The sequence below is a fragment of the Rhincodon typus genome, chromosome 10 (genome assembly GCF_021869965.1).
Source record: "Rhincodon typus isolate 14 chromosome 10, sRhiTyp1.1, whole genome shotgun sequence".
In the NCBI taxonomy this organism is placed as follows: domain Eukaryota; kingdom Metazoa; phylum Chordata; class Chondrichthyes; order Orectolobiformes; family Rhincodontidae; genus Rhincodon; species Rhincodon typus.
In genome coordinates this window covers 25,247,394-25,269,961 of record NC_063341.1, presented here as the reverse complement: position 1 = coordinate 25,269,961, position 22,568 = coordinate 25,247,394, and the positions used below count along the sequence as shown (strand labels likewise).

The following is a 22,568-nucleotide window of genomic DNA, read 5'->3' as shown; positions in this document are numbered from 1 at the left end:
TACATTGTCCGGAATGAATATTTCACATTTATGTAAAGAACGGGATGACATCGTTGCCGAGGATATTGAAATATTAGATAGTATAAAGTGACAGGGGAAATATTAAGGGGATTAGCATCTTGGAAAATAGATAATTCACCAGGTTGAGTTTAAACTTATCCCAGTATGCCGGAAGCAGCAAGGGAGGAAGTAGCAGAGTCTCTCATCATCCTTCTCCAATTCTCTCTGTCTAGATGTGTGGACAGGAAAACTGTCAATGTTGTATAATTGTTTGAAAATCAAAGAGGCGAAAGATTGAGTAAGTACAGGCTGGTCAGCCTAATATCAGTAGTGGGCAAATTATTGCAATAAGTTTCTAATGGACAGTATGAATCGTCATTTCAAGGTATCTATGAATCAAAGACAGCATAGATTTACGAGGGAATGGTTGTATCTGTGTGAATCAATTTAATTTTTTTGAGGAGATAACAAGGAGGGGCAATGATGCTAGTGCATTTGCTATTGTTTACATGGAGTTTAGGAAGGCTTTTGACATGGTCCAACTTGTCAGAAATATAATAGCACGTGTGATCTAAGGGAAGTTGACAAGTTAAATACAAAAGTGAATCAGCAGCAGAAGCAAAGGATAAGACATGACAGGTTTTTGTGACTGGAAGACTGTTTCCAAGGGTTATCATAGGATTCTATATTGGTTCCCTTGCTTTTTGTGAAGTTTATCAATGATTTAGGCTTAAATATAATGCACTTGTTTAAGAAGTGCGTGGCTTATACGGAAATGGGCCATGTGTTCCATACTAAGGAAAAGAAAGTTGCAGACTATAGAGAAATATCAATAGACAACTCAGGGGGGTAGGAAGTGTCAAATTGAATTCAATAATGAGAAGCATGAGGTATTGCATTTACGGAGGGAATAAAAGCAAAGGAATATCCAATAAATGGTAGGATTCTACAAAGCGTAGAAAATCAGAGGGACCTTGGAATTTCTCTCCATTTTTTAGGACTGTTGTTTCTGAATAGGAAGGGGGTCTGATTTCTAATAGATATCAAAGAGAAAAAAGAGAGCAAATGAATCTTTTATTGTGTGTGAGACAGTGGACTCATTATGGGAATTAAGAGATTATGTTACATGTTCGGTCAAGACTTGCTTGTGAAAAATTTAGGGAATTTCCTTTACATGACTTTGAAAGTCACAAAGATAACATTTCTGATCCAAATTTACCTCAATCGTCCATCATCAGCAGCAGTAAGGGGTTTCCCATCTTTGAGCCACCGAATAGAAGGTCTGGGAATACCATCAGCAGCGCAAAGCAACTTCACATTTTCACCCAGTAGAACACTGACATCACTGGGCATCTCCGCACCAAATATGTTAGGAGGAACTGTAACAGCATTGTCCAGAATAACAATCATTCTTAATCAGCCACTGTAAAAAGGACTGTATGCTCAGAAACTATTCTCTCAATGATATTGGGTCAAAGTCCTAGAACTCCCTCTCCAACAGTATTGTGGATCAACCTACAATGGACCGTAATGGTTCAATTAGACAGCTCACCACCACTTTTTTTTTAAGGGGAATTAGGGATGAGCAATAAATGCTGGTATAGACAGTGATGCCCATGCCCCATGGATGAATTAAAAATACACTGATCTCAATAACTCTTTAAAGCTAAATGTATGAAAATAAAGTTTCAACTTATGACCATTTCTTTGGACAACGGATCATTTATATTAAAAAACGAAAGAACTGCGGATGCTGTAAATCAAGAAAAAAAACAGAAATTATATTTGTTTCTTTCCACAGATGCTGCCAGAAATGCTAAGAACTTCCAATACTTTCTGTTTTTATTTCAGATTTTTAGTACTCACAGTATTTTGATTTTGTATAAAAACAGGATGGTTTCTGAAACTGGCAAAGTGCAGCAGGAGCCTATTGCTTTTTGATGGATTTCAACCCCACCCATTCTGCTTCTTACTATATCACCTAAATATCTTCTCTTTACAGAATTACATCTAGTTACCTCATAACCTAATTGATTCTGACTCTTCAGCAACCTTGTTTGATAAATTTGGTAGAAAAAGTTTATTTGACTATAACTTCTAGCTGTTGTCACCTGGTCTTTGGAACTTTCGTAATAGTAATCTAGTTGAACTCGGCTTTCAACTCTTAACCAAAGTTGCTCATTCCTGGAGTTTTTCTCTTAGATTTCTTTTGCACCCGTTCTTATCGAAGACTGCCAACTCATTGTCATCTCAACAACAATTTGATTCCACCCTACCAAATCTGCTTCCCCCATAACTATCTCTTCGCTTTTGTCGTTGATGTGAATAGTGAATTCTACTTCCTAGCAAATTTTTGATGAAAAGGTTTGCCTGACAAATTATTTACATTATTGCTCTTGATATAGCTACTGAATCAACAACTACTTTTGTTAATGTGATATTTTTCAACAGTAAAATTCCAACAAATGACAACCAGTATTATAAGGAAAAAAAGGAGGAAGTTGATGGCATGGTCAATGGATTTTGAAGTGGGATACTGAAGTTACAAAACAGACAACTAATGGTTAATGGTGAAGTGTATAAGGAAGGAGACTGGAGGTGAACAGTCAAAGCAGTGCATTTTGAAATTCGGGATGTAAGTTGTAGAGACTGAAAGCAGCAAAACCAGGTAGGAGTTTGAAAACAAGGACAAATACTTTGAATTCAATGTATTGGCTGCGAAATCAGTGGACACTAGTGAACGTGGGATGATAGTGGAGTGCAAAGTGCAGCAAGGTGCAAGAACCCCTTCAGATCCCTCTCACGAACTGGTTTTCCATTTTGGAACCTGGAGAGGTCACTGATTCCTCAAGGGAGTGCAGTCAGAGCCAGCTTTGAGGGACCATGGATGACACAGCTGTATAGTGTAAGGAAGAAAGAAGGAGCAGTAGTAATAGGGAATGTATTAGTTAGAATCACAGACAAGGATATGTTGCCTTCTGGTGCTAAGGTCAAGACTGTCACTGAGCAGCTGCAAAACATTCTTCCAGGAGAGGGCGAACAGCTTGCAGCACAGTCCATACTGGTACCAATGAAAGGGGGATCTGGTCCTGCCATCAGAATTTAGGCAGCTTGGAAGAAAATTAACAAGAAAGACCTCAAATGTAATGATTTTCAGATGACTCCCAGTGCCAAGTGAGAACAAAGAACAAGAACACCAAAGAACAGTACAGAGCAGGAACAGGTCCCCCTTCGGACCACTAAGACTGCTTCGACATATGATGCCTTTCTATGCTAAAATCCTTTTGCCCTCAAGTGATGTGCATCTGCCTATTCCCTGCCTGTTCACATATCTGTCAAGATGCCTCTTAAACATTGCTATTGTACCCGCCTCGATCACCTCCTCTGGCAGTGCATTCCAGGCACTTATCACCTTCCTTAAACCAACCTTCCCTCTCACATCTCCTTTAAACTTACCCCCTTTCACATTAAATCTATATCCCCCAGTAAAAGACTTTTCTACTCTGAGAAAATGACTCTGAATATCCATGCCTCTCATAGTTTTGTAAACTTCTATGAAGTCACCACTCATCCTTCGAAGTTCAAGTGAAAACAAACCAAGTTTGTTCAATGTCTCCTCACAGCTAATATGCTCCGAACCAGGCAACATCCTGGTAAACTGTTTCTGTATCCTCTCCAAAGCCTCCACATCCTTCTTGTAGTGTGGCAACCAGAATTGTACACAATATTCCAAATGCGGCTTAACTAAAATTCTGTACAGCTGCAACATGACTTGCCAATATTTATATGCTGCTCTGACCGATGAAGGTAAGCATGCTATATGCCTTCTTGAAGTGGAGAGATGGCAGATGGTGTTTAATCCAGACAAATACGAGGTGATTCATTTTCTGGGATGGACAAGGTCAGAAATCACACGACACCAGTTCTAGTCCAACAGGTTTATTTGAAAATACAAGCTTTTGGAGCCTCAGTCCTCCTTCAGGTGTTAGTGAGAGAGGTAGTATCAAACACAGAATTTACAAGTAAAAGATCAAAGGTTCACACCATTGATGAGGATGTACTAGACAACGGTGTGAACCTTTGATCTTTTACTTATGAATTCTGTTTCTGATACTACCTCTCTCACTAACACCTGAAGGAGGATTGAGGCTCCGAAAGCTTGTGTTTTCAAATAAACTTATTCGACTATAACCTGGTGTCGTGTGATTTCTGACCATATACCTTCTTGACCACCTTATTCACTAGTGTTGCTACTTTCAGGGAGCTGTGGACCTGTACACCTAGATCCCTCTGTATATTGATGTTACTAAGAGTTCTGCCATTTGCTGTATACTTCCCTTCTGTATTAGATCTTCTAAAATGAATCACCTCTTATTTGTCTGGATTAAACACCACAGTATATTTCTCCACCCAAATCTCCAGTCTATCTATAGCCTGTTGTATCCTTTGGCAATCCTCCTCACCATCCACAGCTCCTTCAATCTGAATCAAGTGCCAGTAAGTTTTAAAAAAATAGAAGGATAAGGCAGATGAATGCATAGCTGTAAAGATGGCACAGGAGAGATGGCTTTAGATGGTTAAGACACTGGGACTGGCTCTAGGGAAGATGGCGCCTGTACAAGTAAACAGGCTACATCTCTGCAAGCACTGTGTTTGAGTTATTTGCAGGACATTTCATTGAAAGGACTGTAAACTAATTCAGAAGGGGTGCAGGAACTAGAAGAGAATATTAAAGGGGAATATCAGGCTGCAGAAATTACTTGAGAGACAGATAGCACTAGTACAGTGAATAGAAAGGCAATAAGTGAAGTTGGAGTAAGGGAGAAAGTAATGAAGTTTAAATCAAGGTTATTGTGCATGTATGTGAATGTATGGAGTATAGTAAATAAGGTTGGGGAGTTACAGGTGTAGACTGCAATGTATAAATATGATACTGTGGCAATAGCAAAGAGTTGGCTCAAAGGAGGCCATGACTGCTTGTTAAGTATTTCTGGGCACAAAGTGTTCATTAAAATATAGGAAAGGTGGTGTGGCAGTATTAGTTAAGAAAAGTAGTGCAGGACTGGAGACATCTTTGAGCAAGGGGTCAAGGCCAGGATCAATCTGCTTATGTCTAAGGAACAAAAATGGTGTAATTACATTACTCAGTGTAGTCTATAGACTATCAACTAATGGGGAAGGATGCAGAGGAACGAATCTGTAGTGAAATTATAGAGAGAAACCAACAGTATAGAAAAGTTATATTGCAGGATTTTATTTACCTCAACAAAGACCGGATATTGGTAGTGTAAGGGACAGCGAGAGAGAAGTATTCCAAAATTGTGTTCAGGAGAATTTCCTAATGTGTCTAATACAACAAGAAAGGATGCACTGTTCGATGCAGTTCTTGAAAATGAGATGGGACATATAGATCAGATGTCAGTGAGGAGCATTTGGTAGACAGTGATAACAAGGTTTAGGGTGATGGCAAAAAAGGACAACAGAAAAACCAGAGTAAAAATAATTAACTGGGTGCGATCCAACTTAAATGGAGCTGAACCAGATTGACGGCAACAAAAGGGTCGGTAAGAAAACCCCCAGCAGTTGAACAATGTGCGACCTTCAAAGAAGTGATTGTTCTGGTACAGTCAAGGTATATTCCCTCAATAGGAAAGGGAGAGCAGACAAATCCAGAGCTCTCTGGATGAAAAAGGAGATCGAAATTAAGGTGAAAAAGAAAAATGTGTTTATGACAGTGTTAGTTAGAAAATACATTTCAGAATGAAGAGAAATACAGAAGGTTCACAGGGATAGTGGAAATGCATATTAGAGAAGCAAACAGGGGTTAATGAGGAAAATCTGAAAGCCAACATAAAAAGAAGTCTCAAAGCTTTCTACAGGCGACATCAATAATAACAGAAGCAGCAAGGTCAATTAGGGATCCATAAGGAGGTTTACACCTGGAGGAATGACACATTTTGAGGTGAAGAAAGAATGCTTTACACCTGTTTTTATCAGGCAGTAGATGCTATCCAGGCCATGGTGACAGACGAGAATGTTCTGTCACTAGGAGTCACATTTGACAAGGAGGACCTGTTAGATAGGCTGTCATTACTTAAAGTTGATTGGATGAGACACATTCAAAGTTATTATAGGAAGACAGAGTGGAAACTGAGGGGGCCATAATCTTTCAGTCTTCACTAGACTTAGGCAAGGCGTCAAAGGAATGGGGACTTATTCAAGACAGAATTAGTAGCCATGTGGAAAAAACAAAGTGGGTTGATTATGAAGAGCAGTATGTATATTAAAAGGCAATTGTATTTAACTAACTTGTTGAGTTTTTTGAAAATGGAATAATGGGAAGAGTGAATGAGGATTTTTCACACAATAACTGCTTCAGGTCTGGAACGCACTGCCTGGAAATTTGGGAGAGGCATTAAAAATGATGTTAGGTTATTATTTTAATGGAAGCAATGTGCAAGGATATTGGGAAAAAGCAGAAAAATGGCACCAAATCAAAATGCTCATTAGATAGCCTGTGCAGATACAACAGGTTGAATGACCCCCTCCTGCATCATAGCACTTTTGTGATTCTGAGGATATGGTACAGGCAGAATAATTCTGGATTAAAATTAAGAGGTTATGAAGGTAAAGTTTGGAAGACTATAACAACAACATTGAAGAAGTTGCCTCAAGAATGAAAAAAAACATAGGTATGGTTTCAGTAGTGCAGTTGTAACATTAAGATGAAGTCAGGTGTAATTACATCAGTTAAAATAGTAGATTTTTCTTGGCATGGGGGGTGGGGGCATGTTATGGTGAGTAGAATGTGGGATTTAAGATTCAGTCCAAAGTTAGTTATTGTGAACTGACTGGTTCAGTTTGGCCAGACAGCAGGATGAAACGGGAGGCAAACAAGGTAGCTTTAGTTTTATGGATATTACAATGGAAAAAGCCATAGTCAGTTCTGTGATGTAAGGTGTAAGACATATATATTTCAACAGAATTCATTTCAGTGTTTGAATTTTGAACCAGTGGCATGTGGGCTTTTGTGTGTTTATGAGGGAATTTCATGACTAATGTGTTAGTATTTTTGGAGCCTTATTTTTAAAGCCATAATGAGAGAGACTTTGTGCAGTTGTAATGGCAATTTGTTTGTATCAGGAGAATTTTATGAGTGGAAAGAATAAACAGTGAAGAACACTAAGCTGCTTTCAGTTAGAAGGATTTGGAATTGCTTTTGTTTTGCTTTGGGGGTACTCCCATAGCTTAGAAAGCTTTTTGCTTTCAGTTGCAAAAGTCCTTGTTGAAGTCAGATCTGTAAAATTGTTTCAACTGAAGAAAGGAGATAAATGAGAACTATTAGGAAATAGGTTATCTCAGTGTAGGAATTTAGTTTGAATGCTTCAAACCAGAAGAATTTTGTTAGAATCCTAAAGGTGTTATTTGGAACTGAAAAGTCTAAGTTCTGTTGCGCGAATACTCAAGGAAGAGGCTAACAAACTTCTGAGACCGGGAACTGGAAGTGTCAGTGAAGTCAAAGTTATAGATGTGATAGGGAACGGAATTCTGTATGGTATTTGAGTACAGTAAAAGGGTGCTGTTGGGATAGATGGAATATTATACTTTATTGTGTGTTCAAAATATTTAAAACTGTTATATGTAATAGCTCATTTTAATTGATTTTATCTTCATTTGTTTAATATGATAAACTTTTGAGTTATTGTTAAACTCAAATATGCAGCATTGCATATTAATCTATCAAGGTAATTTTCAGTTTGGGATCGGACTTGTCCAGTAATAACATCAACTGAGATTGTAACATCTCACTATAATTACCACTTATAAATAAAACATTTAGAGGCTGCAAGTTATGAAGATTGGATTTCACTTTTTTTGACCTGCTTCATTACTGTTATGCATTATAAAATGTAAAATGCAGACCCGCGCAACAAACAATATTCACTTTAATTTTTTGTTGTGATGGCACAGCCTGTTTATTGCAACCTGTGGAGTCTTTTAGGCTGGTATACATCTACACTAGCATCAATGTTTTATTTTGGGTTTTTGACTTTATGGGATTTTTTTTTGATTTGCTGTGCAATGCATTGCAGGTTGCAAGCAACCTGGAGGGAAAATTTGCGGCACCACAATATTCTTAAAGCATACGCACTTTGAATAGCGAGGATGTAGTTTTTCCGTGCTGTTCCCTCCACATTTGATGCCACACAAGTATAAGTTCCACTGTCTGTCAGCTGTGAACGAGCAATTTGGAGTTTGTTTCCTCCAGACAGGACGTGTATCTCCAAGGACTCGGCATTTGCTGAAGTTAAAAATATCACAATAGAAAATTCTCTATTAGGTTGTTTTGATAAAGCCTATTATTTATTTACATTGCTATTGGAAAAAGTATAATTTGAAAAATAAATATTCTACAGTTTGGCTATTGTAAACTTACATTATGAGTTTTGTTCCTGAGACTGATTACAGTAAAAGATAAACAACATCTATATCCCTTTTTTAAGCCTTTCATAAACACATAATTAGTCACCTTATTTCATTGGCTTTTCATTTTCCGTTTAAATCCAAAGTATTTACTTCTGTTTACTGAAAATATGGTAGGCAAAAATTCCAAAATACAATCTATCCAATTACTGTGCTAACCAAATTGTGGTAAATCAATGCAGGTTTATCCTGAAAAGTATTTATAGCTAGTACAGCAACTTGTCAACTACCCTCCTGGATTGTCTGGGAATCTGCAGGAATGATAAATCTCCAAAGCAGTGTTATCAACTTGACAGTAAAGCAGAGCTTTGCATCATGGCCTTTCACTTGCACATGACAGCTTCACAATTCTTTAATTATCTTATATAAAACCCTGAACAGAGGCATTCCCTTTAGAGGGGCTCAATTTTCATAAGACAAATTTGCATATTATTTACAAACTTTAGTTAAGTATCAAGTGATCATGACACACAACCAACCCCTCAGGAATACACCTGGACAGAACTGGTAGCCATATGCCAGGCAATATTAATACACCCAGAGCTATAGCAAAAGAGCAGAACAACCTTTTCCTTCATTGGTGCAGTACAACTCATATAAGGTGACATTTTGGACACCAATGTAAAAATTAAGACTCTGACCTCAGTTATACCACTTGAGCAACAAACAGCCATCTGTACACCTAATGGCAACCTCATTAATCAATACAGCATTATAACTAACTCTCAGAATTGATTATATGCATCTTGCTATTTACTTTGCAGATAAAATTTGAAAAGCAGAAGAGAGTCAATGAAATAAAATCTGCAGGTGCTATGATTTTGATTAAATGGAATTAAATGAAACCTTCTACTAAGAGAAGGGTGATACCAAAAGCGAGAATTCTCTTTATCCAGACAATGACATTTGTGCTGATATTTTCAGTTAGACCACTGGGGGGCATTACTTACCCAGCCTGATGGAAGCAAAAACATCCTTCCAAATTTGATCCAATACAACAGTAGCAGTAGCTTACCAATAGTCCTCCCGTTCTTCAGCCAAGTTAATGTTGGTGGAGGAATGCCAGTAGCATCACATGCAAAAGTGACAGGATTGTTAATGACCTCATTGATTTTTTCTTCTGCCAAGCCTTCAATGCTGGGTGGGACTGCATGAGAAACAGAACAATTGAGTGCTGTAAATTATAACTTCATGTTTTTCCTGGCAGACACTTTAGGCTAAGATGAAATTGGCCATGTTGTCTGGCTGCATGGAAAAGTGGCCAAGATTTGCAATGCTTCTTCCTACATTAGGCTTCTTAGCTTGTGCACATTTAAAAGAGGTACTCAAAATAAAAACATGTGACCAGCTATACATTTCTTGTGAATGAAGTCTATATTTAGACATGTCACTGCAGAAATATTATCCATCCATTCATGGATGACATCACAATGAAAATGTGAGTAGCCACAAAAAACAATGGTCTGTATATTCCCACCAGCAGCAATGGACTTGGAAGAAATACACAGTTTGTCCCCCTCAGGAATTCTATTGAAATGAATGGAGTCGAGGGGAAGACTGGTGTAATGATTGGAACAAGGTTGGCCAGGTGGATCTTGAGTACGAACTCCCTGACTGGCATAGGTTAACATCCTCAATAAGGGAGTCTTGGTTGACAGCTACAAACAAAAGTGGCAGGGTTTCTAGTCAATCTAGGGTCTGGCTCCAAAGGGTTTTATGGTGGCTAAAGCCATCATCAGCTCTGAGCTGGCTGGTCAGAGTACATGTACCATGCACGTGTAAATAAAGGGTGACTTGGTGACAGGATACTGCCTCCGTGCAGTTATTTCAACTGGACATGGCCCATTTTTACACCATTAGCTGCTTATGTGGTAAATTTGAACGTCCAGTTTAAATGTCTGTGAATGGGTGAGTGGGTGGATTAGGGAAGGAGGCAATTCAGGTTGGGAGCTTTGATGAGTCAAATCAAAATAGTACTCTTGATGGTTCAGGGGTTAGTCAGGTGGCTGCGGATAATTGGGTGGTGTTGAAGAGGAGTTGGGGAGTATTGATCAAGTATGGAGTAGCTGTACAGGAAATGTTGGATAATTACAGCAGAACTGTCCACAGTCGCAGAGGATATTGGGAAGCAAGGGAATTGCCCATCAAAAGCTAAAACTTCTTGGGTAATTTCCACATAGATCCACATGCCTAGACTTTCACAAAGCTTCATCATGCATCTTCAGTCAAACGTCTGGTCTTCTGATGATGCTGAGATCAAGAGATTTCGCCCAATGTCCCTAATGTCCGTCAGCATGTTGCACAATGCTATCTCTTGCTCACCTCAGGTTGCTGGTTCTTCAACATTTTTCCATATATTTTACCCAAGTGCAAATACTTGTACATCCATAGAGTGGTTACCATCAGAATATTCAACTATAGAGCCATAACAATCAAATTCAATTCTAGCTTGGTCTCAGTTACACAGATACTTAACAGTACAGCATGAGCTAGTTTGTTTTAATCTCTTCAGGCTAGGAAGATTAGAGATCAGCTAAATTGGTCTAGAACAGGGTTTAAATCTGGATTTGTTAGTCTATTGGAATCAGTGAATGTGCTTACTAAGACATTAGGTCATCTCAGCAATAGTTGTTTCAAAATATATATTCAAATGTTTTAGGGAAGGAAGCAAAACAGAACGGTGTGTCATTTTATGCTCTGATGTGTTGCACTGCAGAAACATTATCCATTCATTCATGAATGACATCACAGTGAAAATGTGTGTAGCAACAAAAAAAAATAGTCTGTATATTCCCACCAGCAGCAATCAAAATACAGAAGGAAAAAAATACCAAAAATGCTCCACTGACAATACCCTTTTAAATGTCAGAAATAAATCACAATTTATTAATTTTAAATAGAAGTTCATGAAGTCTAATGTGTAGATTAAAACCTTCTTATTAAAATGCAATAATGGCTATGAATTGCCACACTTTTGCAAACAGCAGAATGTTTCCATTCTCCTGGTCTTGACAGTGAGCCACTTTTTTTTTCCATTGTTCTTTGAGATGCTAGCAAAAGAAAAATCCAACAAATCCCAGGAGTTAGGTCTGGACTTATAAATTTTTGACAGCTTGTTTCATAATTTTACTAGAATACTGTGAACATTACATACAGAAGACATTTATTATATCCAAGATACTGATGCAATTAAAAATGTGACCATCTTATCAACAACTTACATATACAGAAATACCTCTGGATAATGAGCAAATGCTAAACAGGAGGGAGTGAGGGATTAAATGGCAGATTAGCTCAATGGTAGCATACTGACTTCTAAATCAGAAGGCTCTAGCCTCGCTTCAGAAATGTGACAAACATAATTGGGGCTGACAGTTCAGTGAAGGAATGTTAAAGCATTTGCTGATATCTTTTGCATGAGACATTAAACCTACCCAGTCAGGCAAATATACAAGATTCCATGACACTTTGAAGAGGAGGTCGAAAATTTACCTGGTGCTTTCACCAAAAAGCAACATTACTCTTACAGTTTGACCGTGGACCCTTCGTGTGTGAGAACTGTTTTCTACATTATCCTTGTTTCAAGCTTCATCCACATGTGTTTCATTCACTAATATTTCTTTTCCAGGAATACCCACTTTAAAGAGGTTATGCCCTTCTTGTGTTTCATTTACTTGCACAGCCACATCACCAATCCCTAGTACTGTCCCTAGCTCTAATTTATTCCAAAGGAGCCCAAGCAACAAATTTACCCATGATTGAAGATTTCTTTGAGATGATCTTCAAACCCTTGTTTTCACTGCACCCAGGTGTAACATGAGAGTTAAGTGTTAAGGTAGACTAAAGATCATAAAGCAGAATTCCTTATTTTATCGGTCAAGTATTTATAAACATCAACGGAAGTTATATTCGGAGGCAGGGCGCCTACATGGAACTAAGCCTGAAATTCGCATCATGTTGAAGAATTATTTGTCTGCCCCTCTCTCTTTTTCTGAGACTTCATTCTGCCGAAGATGCTCTTTCCTAAAGGCCCACTTGATTACTCAAGCCACCCTGCTTGATGCCCTCCTTCCCCATTGCCACTTGCTGCTGGAGGCCCTGTTACACTGCCATTCACACTCAAAAGTATGCATTGTCAGATGCACAGTTTGTCACTATAATTTCAGTGTAGTCATTATCCACCATTGCACGTGCAGCCGTGATGAGTGACATCACCTGGCCATAACAGAACACGTCGTTGGAATTGTTTGCACATGCACTGATGACAACACCGCATTCTGTGTGCAGTGACGTCGTCATCAGCGCCTGCACCTCTGACAAGTGGTTAGGAGAGGCAAGGTGGAGGCTGGGCCCCCAGCTGGTGAGGAGCAAGAGCCAAGGGTAGGAGCAATGGAAGGCCTGCACTGGGAGTTTGGAAGGAATGCTTCCACAGCGTTGGGTGGAATGCCTGCATCCAGAGCCAGCCTCTAATTTTTGTCCGAGAGAGGGAACGAGAAGGAGGTTGCTAGCACAGAATGAAAGAAATTATTATTATCTTGTCGTACAGGGAACGTTATTTTACATCCTGCAGCACCATCCTTAGATGGACAGCTGCTTCCTGTTGCTTTAGAATTACATGGACTTTTTTTTCCTGCTCTTTCTGCCACCTAATTTATAGGATACGTGACCTAATTTCAGGTCACCTCCTTGCAGCATCTGATCTCAATTTCCAAACCTTGCATATTCCATGTCTACCTCCTTCCAAAAATCCACAAACTCGACTGCCTGGGTAAGGCCCATTTTTTCAACCTTTGTTAGCCTCAAAGAATCCCTACAATACAGACAGAGGCTGTTTGACCCATTGAATCTGCATCGACCAACTGGTGAGCATCCCATCCTACTCCCACATTAACCATGGCCAGTTTACCTAACCTGCACATTTTTGGCCTGTGGGAAGAAATTGGAGCACCTGGTAGAAACCCACACAGATATGGAGAGAACATGCAGACTCCACACAGTCAACCATTCCTATCTGTACTTTGTTTTCACCTTTTGTCCAGTTTTTCCCAAAGTTCATCCTCCTTCAGATTGGTTTCACAGGTCGGCGCAACATCGAGGGCCGAAGGGCCTGTACTGCGCTGTAATGTTCTATGTTCTATGTTCTATGTTATCTTCCACAACCACTTTTACAGTCTTAGGTTTAGTGAGCCTAACTGTTTTCCTTTTCACTTCCTCTTCTCCACCCCTCACTAGGAAATTCTGAGGGCCTGTCACGTCTTCCTTGAACAGAAGTCCAACCTGTTCCGTGGAGGATGTGGAATATTCTTTGTTCTAGTCCACACAGGTTGCCTCACTCAGCTTTTTTTGTATTGATGCCCAAATTTCAACTTCTTTGTGCTTCCAATTTTCAGCCTTCCCATCTCTACATCCCATTTCTGCCTATCGATATCTACTATAAGCCTACCAACTCTCACACCTTGACTAACCCTCCTCCCACCCTACTTTCTGTAAGGGCTCTACTCCATCCTCCCAGTTTCTCTGTTTTGGTTAAATTGTTCAGATCTTATCACCTTACGCACCACTGCTTCTAATAAGCCTTCCTTGCCCGACAACTGTAGATGCCCCTCCACTTTGGTTTACAAAGCCCTCGACAACACCCACTATTTCCACTAGTTTTCTTCTCATTTATTCCTCTCTGTCCTGGAACCACATTAGGGTCACATCAGCATACCAATTCAATAATCATCATCTATTTCCACCATCTATTGCATAATATCACCATCAAGCACATATTCCTCTCCCTGTGAGCTTTTCAAAGAGACTGCTTCCTCCCTAGCTTATTATTAGCTTAGTTAGCTAATTGTGGTTTATGAAATCTCATTGTTTGCATTTACATGGATTACAAAAATGACAACACTTTAAAAGTACTTAGCTAGATGTGAAATACTTTGACTTGCCCTGTAAATTCATTCTTTATAGAAGGAGGACAAAACATAATGGAAGAGGAGAGTATTTAATAGGCTTTCAAAGACAAGTAGGAGGTGGTACGTAATTGATATAATGAGGGAGTTCCAGAGAAGAAATGTTTGTGTGGGACTGGGGATTTGGCAAGGCCAGAGTACTTAGGAGTTGGAGTGGATGAGGATCTGAAGCTATGTGGATTACTTGTGGATTTTTAACACAAAGGTGGGAAGACCAGTGAAAAATGCAATGGAGATTGAGCAAATCAACACCTGCACAAATCTGTCCACATCTTTAAGTACATTAGCAAGTACATTAAATTTGAGGGGCCAAGAAATGAAGTTAGATTTGGAAAGTAAACAGGTGCTGTTCCCAGTGAGTGTGTGCCTTTCGCAATATCAGGTTCCTCAATCAGACGCAGAACACCTTTGAATTTTCTTCTTGGGAGCCCACACTCAAACAAGACAGGGTTTGTTTTTTTGGGCTCCGCAAATCATGACCGCCCCACCTGCCTCTGGTTGAATACCCGGTATGGGGGGATGAAGGCCTTAAGTGAGTCATTGGCATTTCAATTGTCAAGATAGGAAGGTCACCATGAGACTTTCCATGCCGGACATAATCAAGGCAGAGGTGGGAAGATGGCAGAGTCCCCACCTTGTACTCTTTTCAATCCAATTAAAGCACACCACTGACTTCAAACTCTGCTCAAAGAAGGGCTTTAAGTTGTGCCCATTGTCACGTTTGTGGTCATATTTTCATCTTTGAAAACATTGCATTTAATTAGTTAGCCCAAGTGAAGAAGCAAAAACATCTCCCCACAATTAATATGTTTGTAATAAAAATCCAGCTTACCATGTACATTCAGGTGGAAATTCTTATCCACTTGTCCAGCAATGTTTATAGCTTTACAGACATACTGTCCAGTGTCTGAAACCTACAGTGAAAAAAAAAACACAATTTATTTTGGATATCTTCAAAAATAAAGTGGAAGTAATGCAATTTTGAGAGTTAATAATCATAATTTTTTACCAATCAAGTTTGCATCAATATCAATTTAATTCTTTGCAAAATAAAGGTAAATATATATTGCTCAGTACTAGTTTATTTCTGACTGTTCAGTTTCCCATTTGTTCTGACATTCCAGAAATATAAACTGAATATTTTTAAGGCTTACTGACACTACTTAAATTTAGATATTCTGAACAGAAAAATTGAACTACTTACTTTTGCAAATAAACAACCGAGAGAGATTGTTTAGGAGTATGTTAAGATATTAAATATAACACATAATAAAGTGAATTTGGGTAGTAGCTTCAATCTGGTGAAAAGACAATTTAGAACTAACATCAAAACGTGCAATTCATTAGGAAAGCATCGGGTAGAAATTGCGAGAACCATTTCTAAGACAGGAACAAAGTACAGCAGATGATGGAAATCTGAAGTAAAAACAGAAAATGCTGGAAATACTCAATCAATTTGGCAGCATCTGTGGGAGAAAGAGACAGAATTAACATTTCAGGCGAATAACCTTTTATCAGTTCATCAATCTGAAACATTAAAACTGTTTCTCTCCCCGCAGTTGCTGCCAGGCTAGCTGAGTATTTCCAGCCATTTTCTACTTCTATTTGCAAGATAGTTGGATATTGTGATGAGGTCTGTTAATTTTATAGATGGATAAACAAAGAAGGCTAAATGTCTTTGTTTTGTACCTGTCCAGCGAAATTCATAATTTGAATTCACCTCTTTTCAATGTTAGTACAACTATCTTCATATCTATTCTGAATTCCATCCTAATTTAAAAACTGAAAGAACTGCGGATGCTGTAAATCAGAAACAAAAAGAGAAATTGCAGGAAAACCTCAGCATCTGTGGAGAGAAATCAGAGTTAATGTTTCAGGTCGAGCGATGAGAATGTTTGATTTCCACTGGCATTAATGGCTCACTGGTGAAATGTTTGTCTTTAAGTGTGAAACTATCACAAATTTTGCAATAGCTATACAGGGCATTTGTGAGACCATATCTGGAGTACTCATTGCAGAACTGGTTACTGTACTTACGGAAGGATATTAATGGGTTGGAAACAGTTCAGAGAATGTCTACTAGATTAATACCTGGAATGAATGGATTACCTTATGAGCAAAGGCTGGACAGACTATGCTTGTATCCTTTGCATTTTTAGAAGAGTCAAAGGTAACATAATTGAAACCTACAAGATCCTGAGATGGATGTCAAAAGGATGCTTTATCTTGTGGGAGAAGTGGGCCATTGTTTAAAATTAAGGGGGTCATCCATTTATGATAGAGGTGAGAAAATCATTTTTTCTTTGAGTTTTGAGAATCTTTTGAATTCCCTTCCTCAAAAGACAGTGGATGAAGAATCTCTAGATATTCTTAAGGCAGAGGTAGATTCTTGATTATCAAGCGGATGAAAGATTATCAGGATTATATAAGAATAGAGAGTTGAGGTTAAAATCAGATTGACCATGATCTTATTGAATCGTAGAGCAGGCTCTTAGGGCTGAGAGGACTAATCTTGTTCCTTGTTCAGATGTTGTTTCTGTAGTCTTTTGTTAAGTATGGAGAATTAATAAAAAGCTTGTCCTGAAGTCACTTTGAAAGGATTATACCTTGACTGAAGCTGGATTGAATTGAAATGGGCAATTCAATGCCAGAATAGGAATGGTTTAAACATGCCTGGTCAATTCAAATATCTAAAAATGTGAGATGAGAAATTGCCACTGGAACAAAGAAATTAGCCAGATATATAAAAGCTCTTTACCGTGGTCACCTTCAAAGACACTGGCTTTAGTATCCTAACCACGCTGAGTAAAGCAGAGACAACAACCACATTGTTCTGTGCTCAGGTAATTTAGGACAATTACTCAGAGCTCCTCTCCTTTCTCTTTCTGGCAGCTTATTCCGCGTTTATATATCGACTGACATCACGACTAAACTACTCTGCATACTTCAGGCAAACAGTCCCTGTGGTTATACTAACGCATTCACCAAAATACGTCTTATGGCATAGCCAGGAGCAAAATTCTGCGCATGCACTGTGGAATAGCATTTTTAAAAATTCATTCATGGGATGAGGCAATATTATTGCCCATCCCTAATTGCTCAGAGGGCAGTTAAGAGTCAACCACTTTGCTATGGGTCTGGAGTCACATGTAGACCAGGCCAGGTAAGGATGACAGTTTCCTTCCGTAAAGGACATTAGTGAACCAGATGGGTTTTTCTGACAATCGACAATGAATTCATGGTCATCATTAGATTCTAATTTCCAGATATTTATTGAATTCAAATTCCACCATCTGCTGTGGACGGATTCGAACCCAGGTCCCCAGAATGTCGTCTGGTCTTTGGATTAACAGCTCAGTGATAATACTACTAGGCCATTGCCTCCCCAGTTTGATGAGAAAAGGGCGACTATAGTGATGAAATGCTGGGACTGCATATCTGAATTTTGCGACTATATCTGTAACATGTTTATAAGATTATTGCATCATCGGCTTTCACTTGTACTTTTTGCTTTGAAAAGTCTTACCTCTGCCCCTGTGATCTCCAGCATTTGCCCACTGGCAAGAGTACGAATATTGTCGGATTCTGCGATTGGCCGTCCGTTCTTAAACCAGGTGATGACAGGTGGTGGTACAGCATTTGATTCACATTCCAACATGACTGTGTTTCCAGTGCGAATACTGATTACTTGAGGAGAATCCCCTGCCCGATCCTTAATGGTTGGAGGAACTGTGTAAAAAGTACATTATTGAAGACTGTAAATGTGACTCAAGCCACATTGCATCTTTACTCCAAAAGGAAAATAAAATACAAGGAATTTCAGATTGGGTTTCAATCATATCATTGCTTAAAGCAGAATCCGAAGATTTGGAAGTAAGCCATTTTGAACAGGCTTCCCAAAGGGATGTGATAATAGCAACATGCTTCACTCTTTTACTGAGCATCATATTGGACACAACATATTTACGAAACCATAGGAGCAAAGCAAAGATAAGCCTTTAAGTGCCAATTAAACAATTCCAAGTTTTGGTTTAAAAAGCCTGTATGTCGGATAGGAATACAAGCGAAACTACGATTTCATGACTATTAGCAGAAAAAATGTCCCAAGTCACCTCACAGTGGAAAAGGAAAATCAGCAAGTTTATGGAAGACATTTCAAAATGTGGGGTTCGCAAGGTTGAAAATTTAACCATGAAGAATAGGACAAATGGAGGGGCAGTGTACATAAGAGGCTATATTCAGATGAAATTGGAATCTAGATAAATGGTGACTCTAGCATCAGCCACAATCAGACTGAAGCTGACAAAGAGAGTGCATTATCTCTAGCCCTGAATTCTCTCCATCATGAAGGACATCAGTACCTCCACCCTCGAGAAACAGCTTTCACTTTCCTCCTTTTTATGATGCTTGAAGATAGATAGAAGAGATATAAACTAACAGAAATTCAAGTCTAGGAACGGAGGAAAACTGGGGAAGATTTGACTTGGTGAACAAGGATGATGAAAAGCAACAGAGACTGCTGAAGTCAGTGGTCTTTACCTTCACTGGCAACAAAGAAATCCATAAGCTCTCTACAATTGTTGTCAGTGGTAAAAGTGGAGAGAGAAGGGAGAATAGTTAGTTGTATAGAAAAGGAGCCTGTGGTTATCTTTGGTCTCCAGGATGATCCCGCAGTAGCGGATAGTTTTGGTAGGGGAGAGTGAGGTTGGGTAAAACCTGTTATCAGAAAATCAAACTTGATGGTGGTTGGCTGAGTTGTTTGTGCAACAGGGTGCTTTCATGTTTGCTAGTTTTGTATTTGGAGGGAGGGTGACACAACGAGAAGAACTGATATTGGCAAGGTTAATGTTGCTGGGCATAAGGATAAAGATAAAAAGTGAGGGACTGGTTGAGCAATTTGACAGATGAAGAGCATTTTTTTCAAATTGAGAATCAAAATCATGGCAGTTAGAATTTAGAGCATGCAGTCCTAATTATCCTGCTGCGGCTATAGAAAGAAGTCAGATTTGAAAGAAACAATTCTGGGCATGTGCATAGCGGAAGGAAAAAGCAAGTAGTTGAATCTGTCTCATTAGAAATCAAGGTTGTAGGAAGAATAGATAAAGGAAAGTGAGACATTTCAGATTTTGTGCAAAGGGGAAAACATTCCTTTGAGAAAATTTGAATTTATTGATTGCAACTGAAGTATGGAATATTGAAACAGGCGTTATTTTTTTAAATTGCTCTTTACACGGTTACTTGATTTCTTTGGGGTCAAGATTGGTGTGGAGAGGCAGGACTGGCTGGATAGTCAGAATGGAAATTACTGACTATAGTACGAAGAGCTTTTATTTTCCGAAGCAGAATGATTTAAGATATTTTAAGATATACATTTTGACGAATTACATGGCTTTGCAGAGGGTCAAATGCTGAGGTTGTTGCTATATTCTGATTAAACATGCCAATTTTACATCTTGAAAACAAGTGACAGGCACAATTATATCATAATACTGGTAGGTTGAGTTCTCGGTGTATTTCTCTATTATGATGGATGAAAGGGGCTCTTTAAAGCACAAAATAATCTAAATGAATATTAATGTAGTCCTTTCATTTCCCCATTTGGAAGAATTGTTAGTTAGTAACGGATTGTTCACAGTGATACTTTTTAAGCCAAACACATTTTATATTCATGTTGAAGATAACAAGCATGAAAATTAAAAATTATGTACATATACAATTTCCTAAAATGTGGTTTTCATTTTGTCATTTCTGACCAGAGGTATATATGAGAAAATCGGCTCCAGCATACATCTAGTTTTTCTTACTTGGAATAAACATTTCAACCTGAATAATTTAGTCAACAATCTGTATTTGTTCATTTAAATTGGGATTGGCTTCCTGATCAAAATTGGAGTTGAGCCAGTTGCAAGCAGATTGTCAACAGTCTGTAAAAAGAGCAGCTCTCATTTCACTTCATTATCCTCATTCCCACAGCCAAAAGATTTATATTACATTAGAGGCTGCTATTAAAACCAGAAGCTGTTCTCTCTGCTATCTAAATCTGGCTTGTTGGATATTTCTCATTATAATGCTTGTACGGGGCCTAATGTGTGAAAATCAAACTATAATTTAAAATCTAATGGTTCAATTACTTTGTTCAATGTTTCAAAAATTACTTTCTATATCCAGTTATTAATCAGAAAAATGTACATCTGAATCCATCCAAATTCCCACTCTTAATGCAAGGTTACAATGAGTTCAACTAACTAGTACAAACTGAGTGCATACTTATTCATATAATGCATCAATACTTATCATTTTGTTTGAGAAATGTGATAAATGACTCAATTAAAGTCAAAATTTTTGTGAATGCTGAAAACCTGAAACAGAGAATGCTGGAGAAATTCAGCAGGTCTGGCAACATCTGAAGAGAGACAAACAAAGTTAATGTTTTGAGTCTGGTATGACTTCTTCAGAACATCAGAAATGGGCATAAATATTGGCAAAAATGTCACTTTTTTAACATGATTAACAAAATGCTAACCAAATTTCTAGATTTTGTGACAGGCATTCATCAATTAGGATTCTGTCTTCATAACCACTACAATTGAAACTAGTTATTATATTTCAGACTGGAGGCTTGTGACCAGTGGTGTGCGGCAAGAATCAGTGCTGGGTTGACTGCATTTTGAGATTTATATAAATGACTTGGGTGTGAACATAGGAGGTGTGGTTAGTAAGTCTGCAGATGACACCAAAATTGGAGGTGTAGTGGACAGCGAAGAAGGTTACTTCAGATTATAATGGGATCTTGATCAGATGGGCCAATGGGCTGAGGAGTGGCAGATGGAGTTTAATTTAGATAAATGTGAGGTGTTGCATTTTGCAAAGGCAAATCAGGGCAGGACTTATACACTTAATGGTAAGGCCCTGGAGAGTGTTGTTGAACAAAGAGACCTTGGAGTGCAGGTACATAGTTCCTTGAAATTAGAGTTCTGGGTAGACAGGATAGTGAAGAAGGCTTTTGGTATGCTTGCCTTTATTGGTCAGTGCAATGAGTATAAGAGTTGGGAGGTCATGTTGCAGCTGTACAGGACATTGCTTTGACCACTTTTGGAATACCGCATGCAATTCTGGTCTTCCTGCTATAGGAAGGATGTTATGAAACTTGAACAGGTTCAGAAAAGATTTATGAGGTTGGACTGTTTGAGCTATAGGGAGAGGCTAAACAGGCTGGGGCTATTTTCCCTGGAACGTTGAAGGCTGAGGGGTGACCTTAAAGGTTTATAAAATCATGAGGGGTATGGATAAGGTGAATAGACAAGGTCTTTCTCCTGAGGCAGCAGAGTCCAAAACTAGATGACACATGTTTAAGGTGACAGGGAAAAGATTTAAAAGGGACCTAAGGGGCAAATGCTTCACACAGAAGGTGGTACATGTCTGGAATGAGCTGCCAGAGGAAATGGAGGGGACTGGTACAATTATAACATTTAAAAGGCATCTGGATGAGTATATGAATAGGAAAGGTTTAGAAGGATTTGGGCCAAATGCAGGCAAATGGGACTAGATTTATTTAGGATATCTGGTTGGCATGGATGAGTTGGACCAAAGGGTCTGCTTTCATACTGTACAACTGTATGGCTCTATTTGAAATTTATTGATTACCAATTTGGATGTATTTAACAAAATGTCATTGCAGATGAACATCTGGTTGACAATTATTTCTATTGAGGATTTTAAGTCATTGCCAGGATAAATAGGTTGAAAATAATTGTAGGAAGGATAAGCTAAATGAAGAATAATGATTGGTGATGATAAACTTAGGCTTCAAAGCCTGCAAAATAGCAGGATAGCAAAATAAAAGAGGGATTTTAAAACTAATCTGACAGATTTGCTGATAAATTCACAATGAGGTTTTACAGTTGTCAATTTAATTGACAATTTAAACGTGTTGGACTCTAGTCAATATGAGAGTCATACAGCTGAATTTTGCACAGAAGGTCTGCTGGATCCCCCAAGGATGAGTGGGAGTGTCCCTGATGCATACAAAGGCACAGCCCCTCAAATGATGTTCCCCTCTTCCTTCTTGCCTATCTAACAAATTGTTAGGAAACAGCCTGCTGACCTTCACTTTCCTGACCACCT

The 22,568-nt window shown here is 38.6% G+C and overlaps 1 protein-coding gene across 1 annotated transcript in view; it reads right to left on the bottom strand.

The window, feature by feature from the left end:
- The window catches only part of hmcn1 (hemicentin 1), a 578,667-nt gene that overhangs the window by 135,268 nt on the left and 420,831 nt on the right, over window positions 1–22,568 (bottom strand). The window contains exons 59-63 of the mRNA XM_048602072.1: window positions 17,971–18,173; window positions 15,277–15,358; window positions 9,500–9,631; window positions 8,153–8,302; window positions 1,220–1,379 (exon numbers count right to left, since the gene is read on the bottom strand). Coding sequence (XP_048458029.1) covers window positions 1,220–1,379; window positions 8,153–8,302; window positions 9,500–9,631; window positions 15,277–15,358; window positions 17,971–18,173 — 727 coding nt within the window. The remainder of the gene's footprint in view (window positions 1–1,219; window positions 1,380–8,152; window positions 8,303–9,499; window positions 9,632–15,276; window positions 15,359–17,970; window positions 18,174–22,568) is intronic.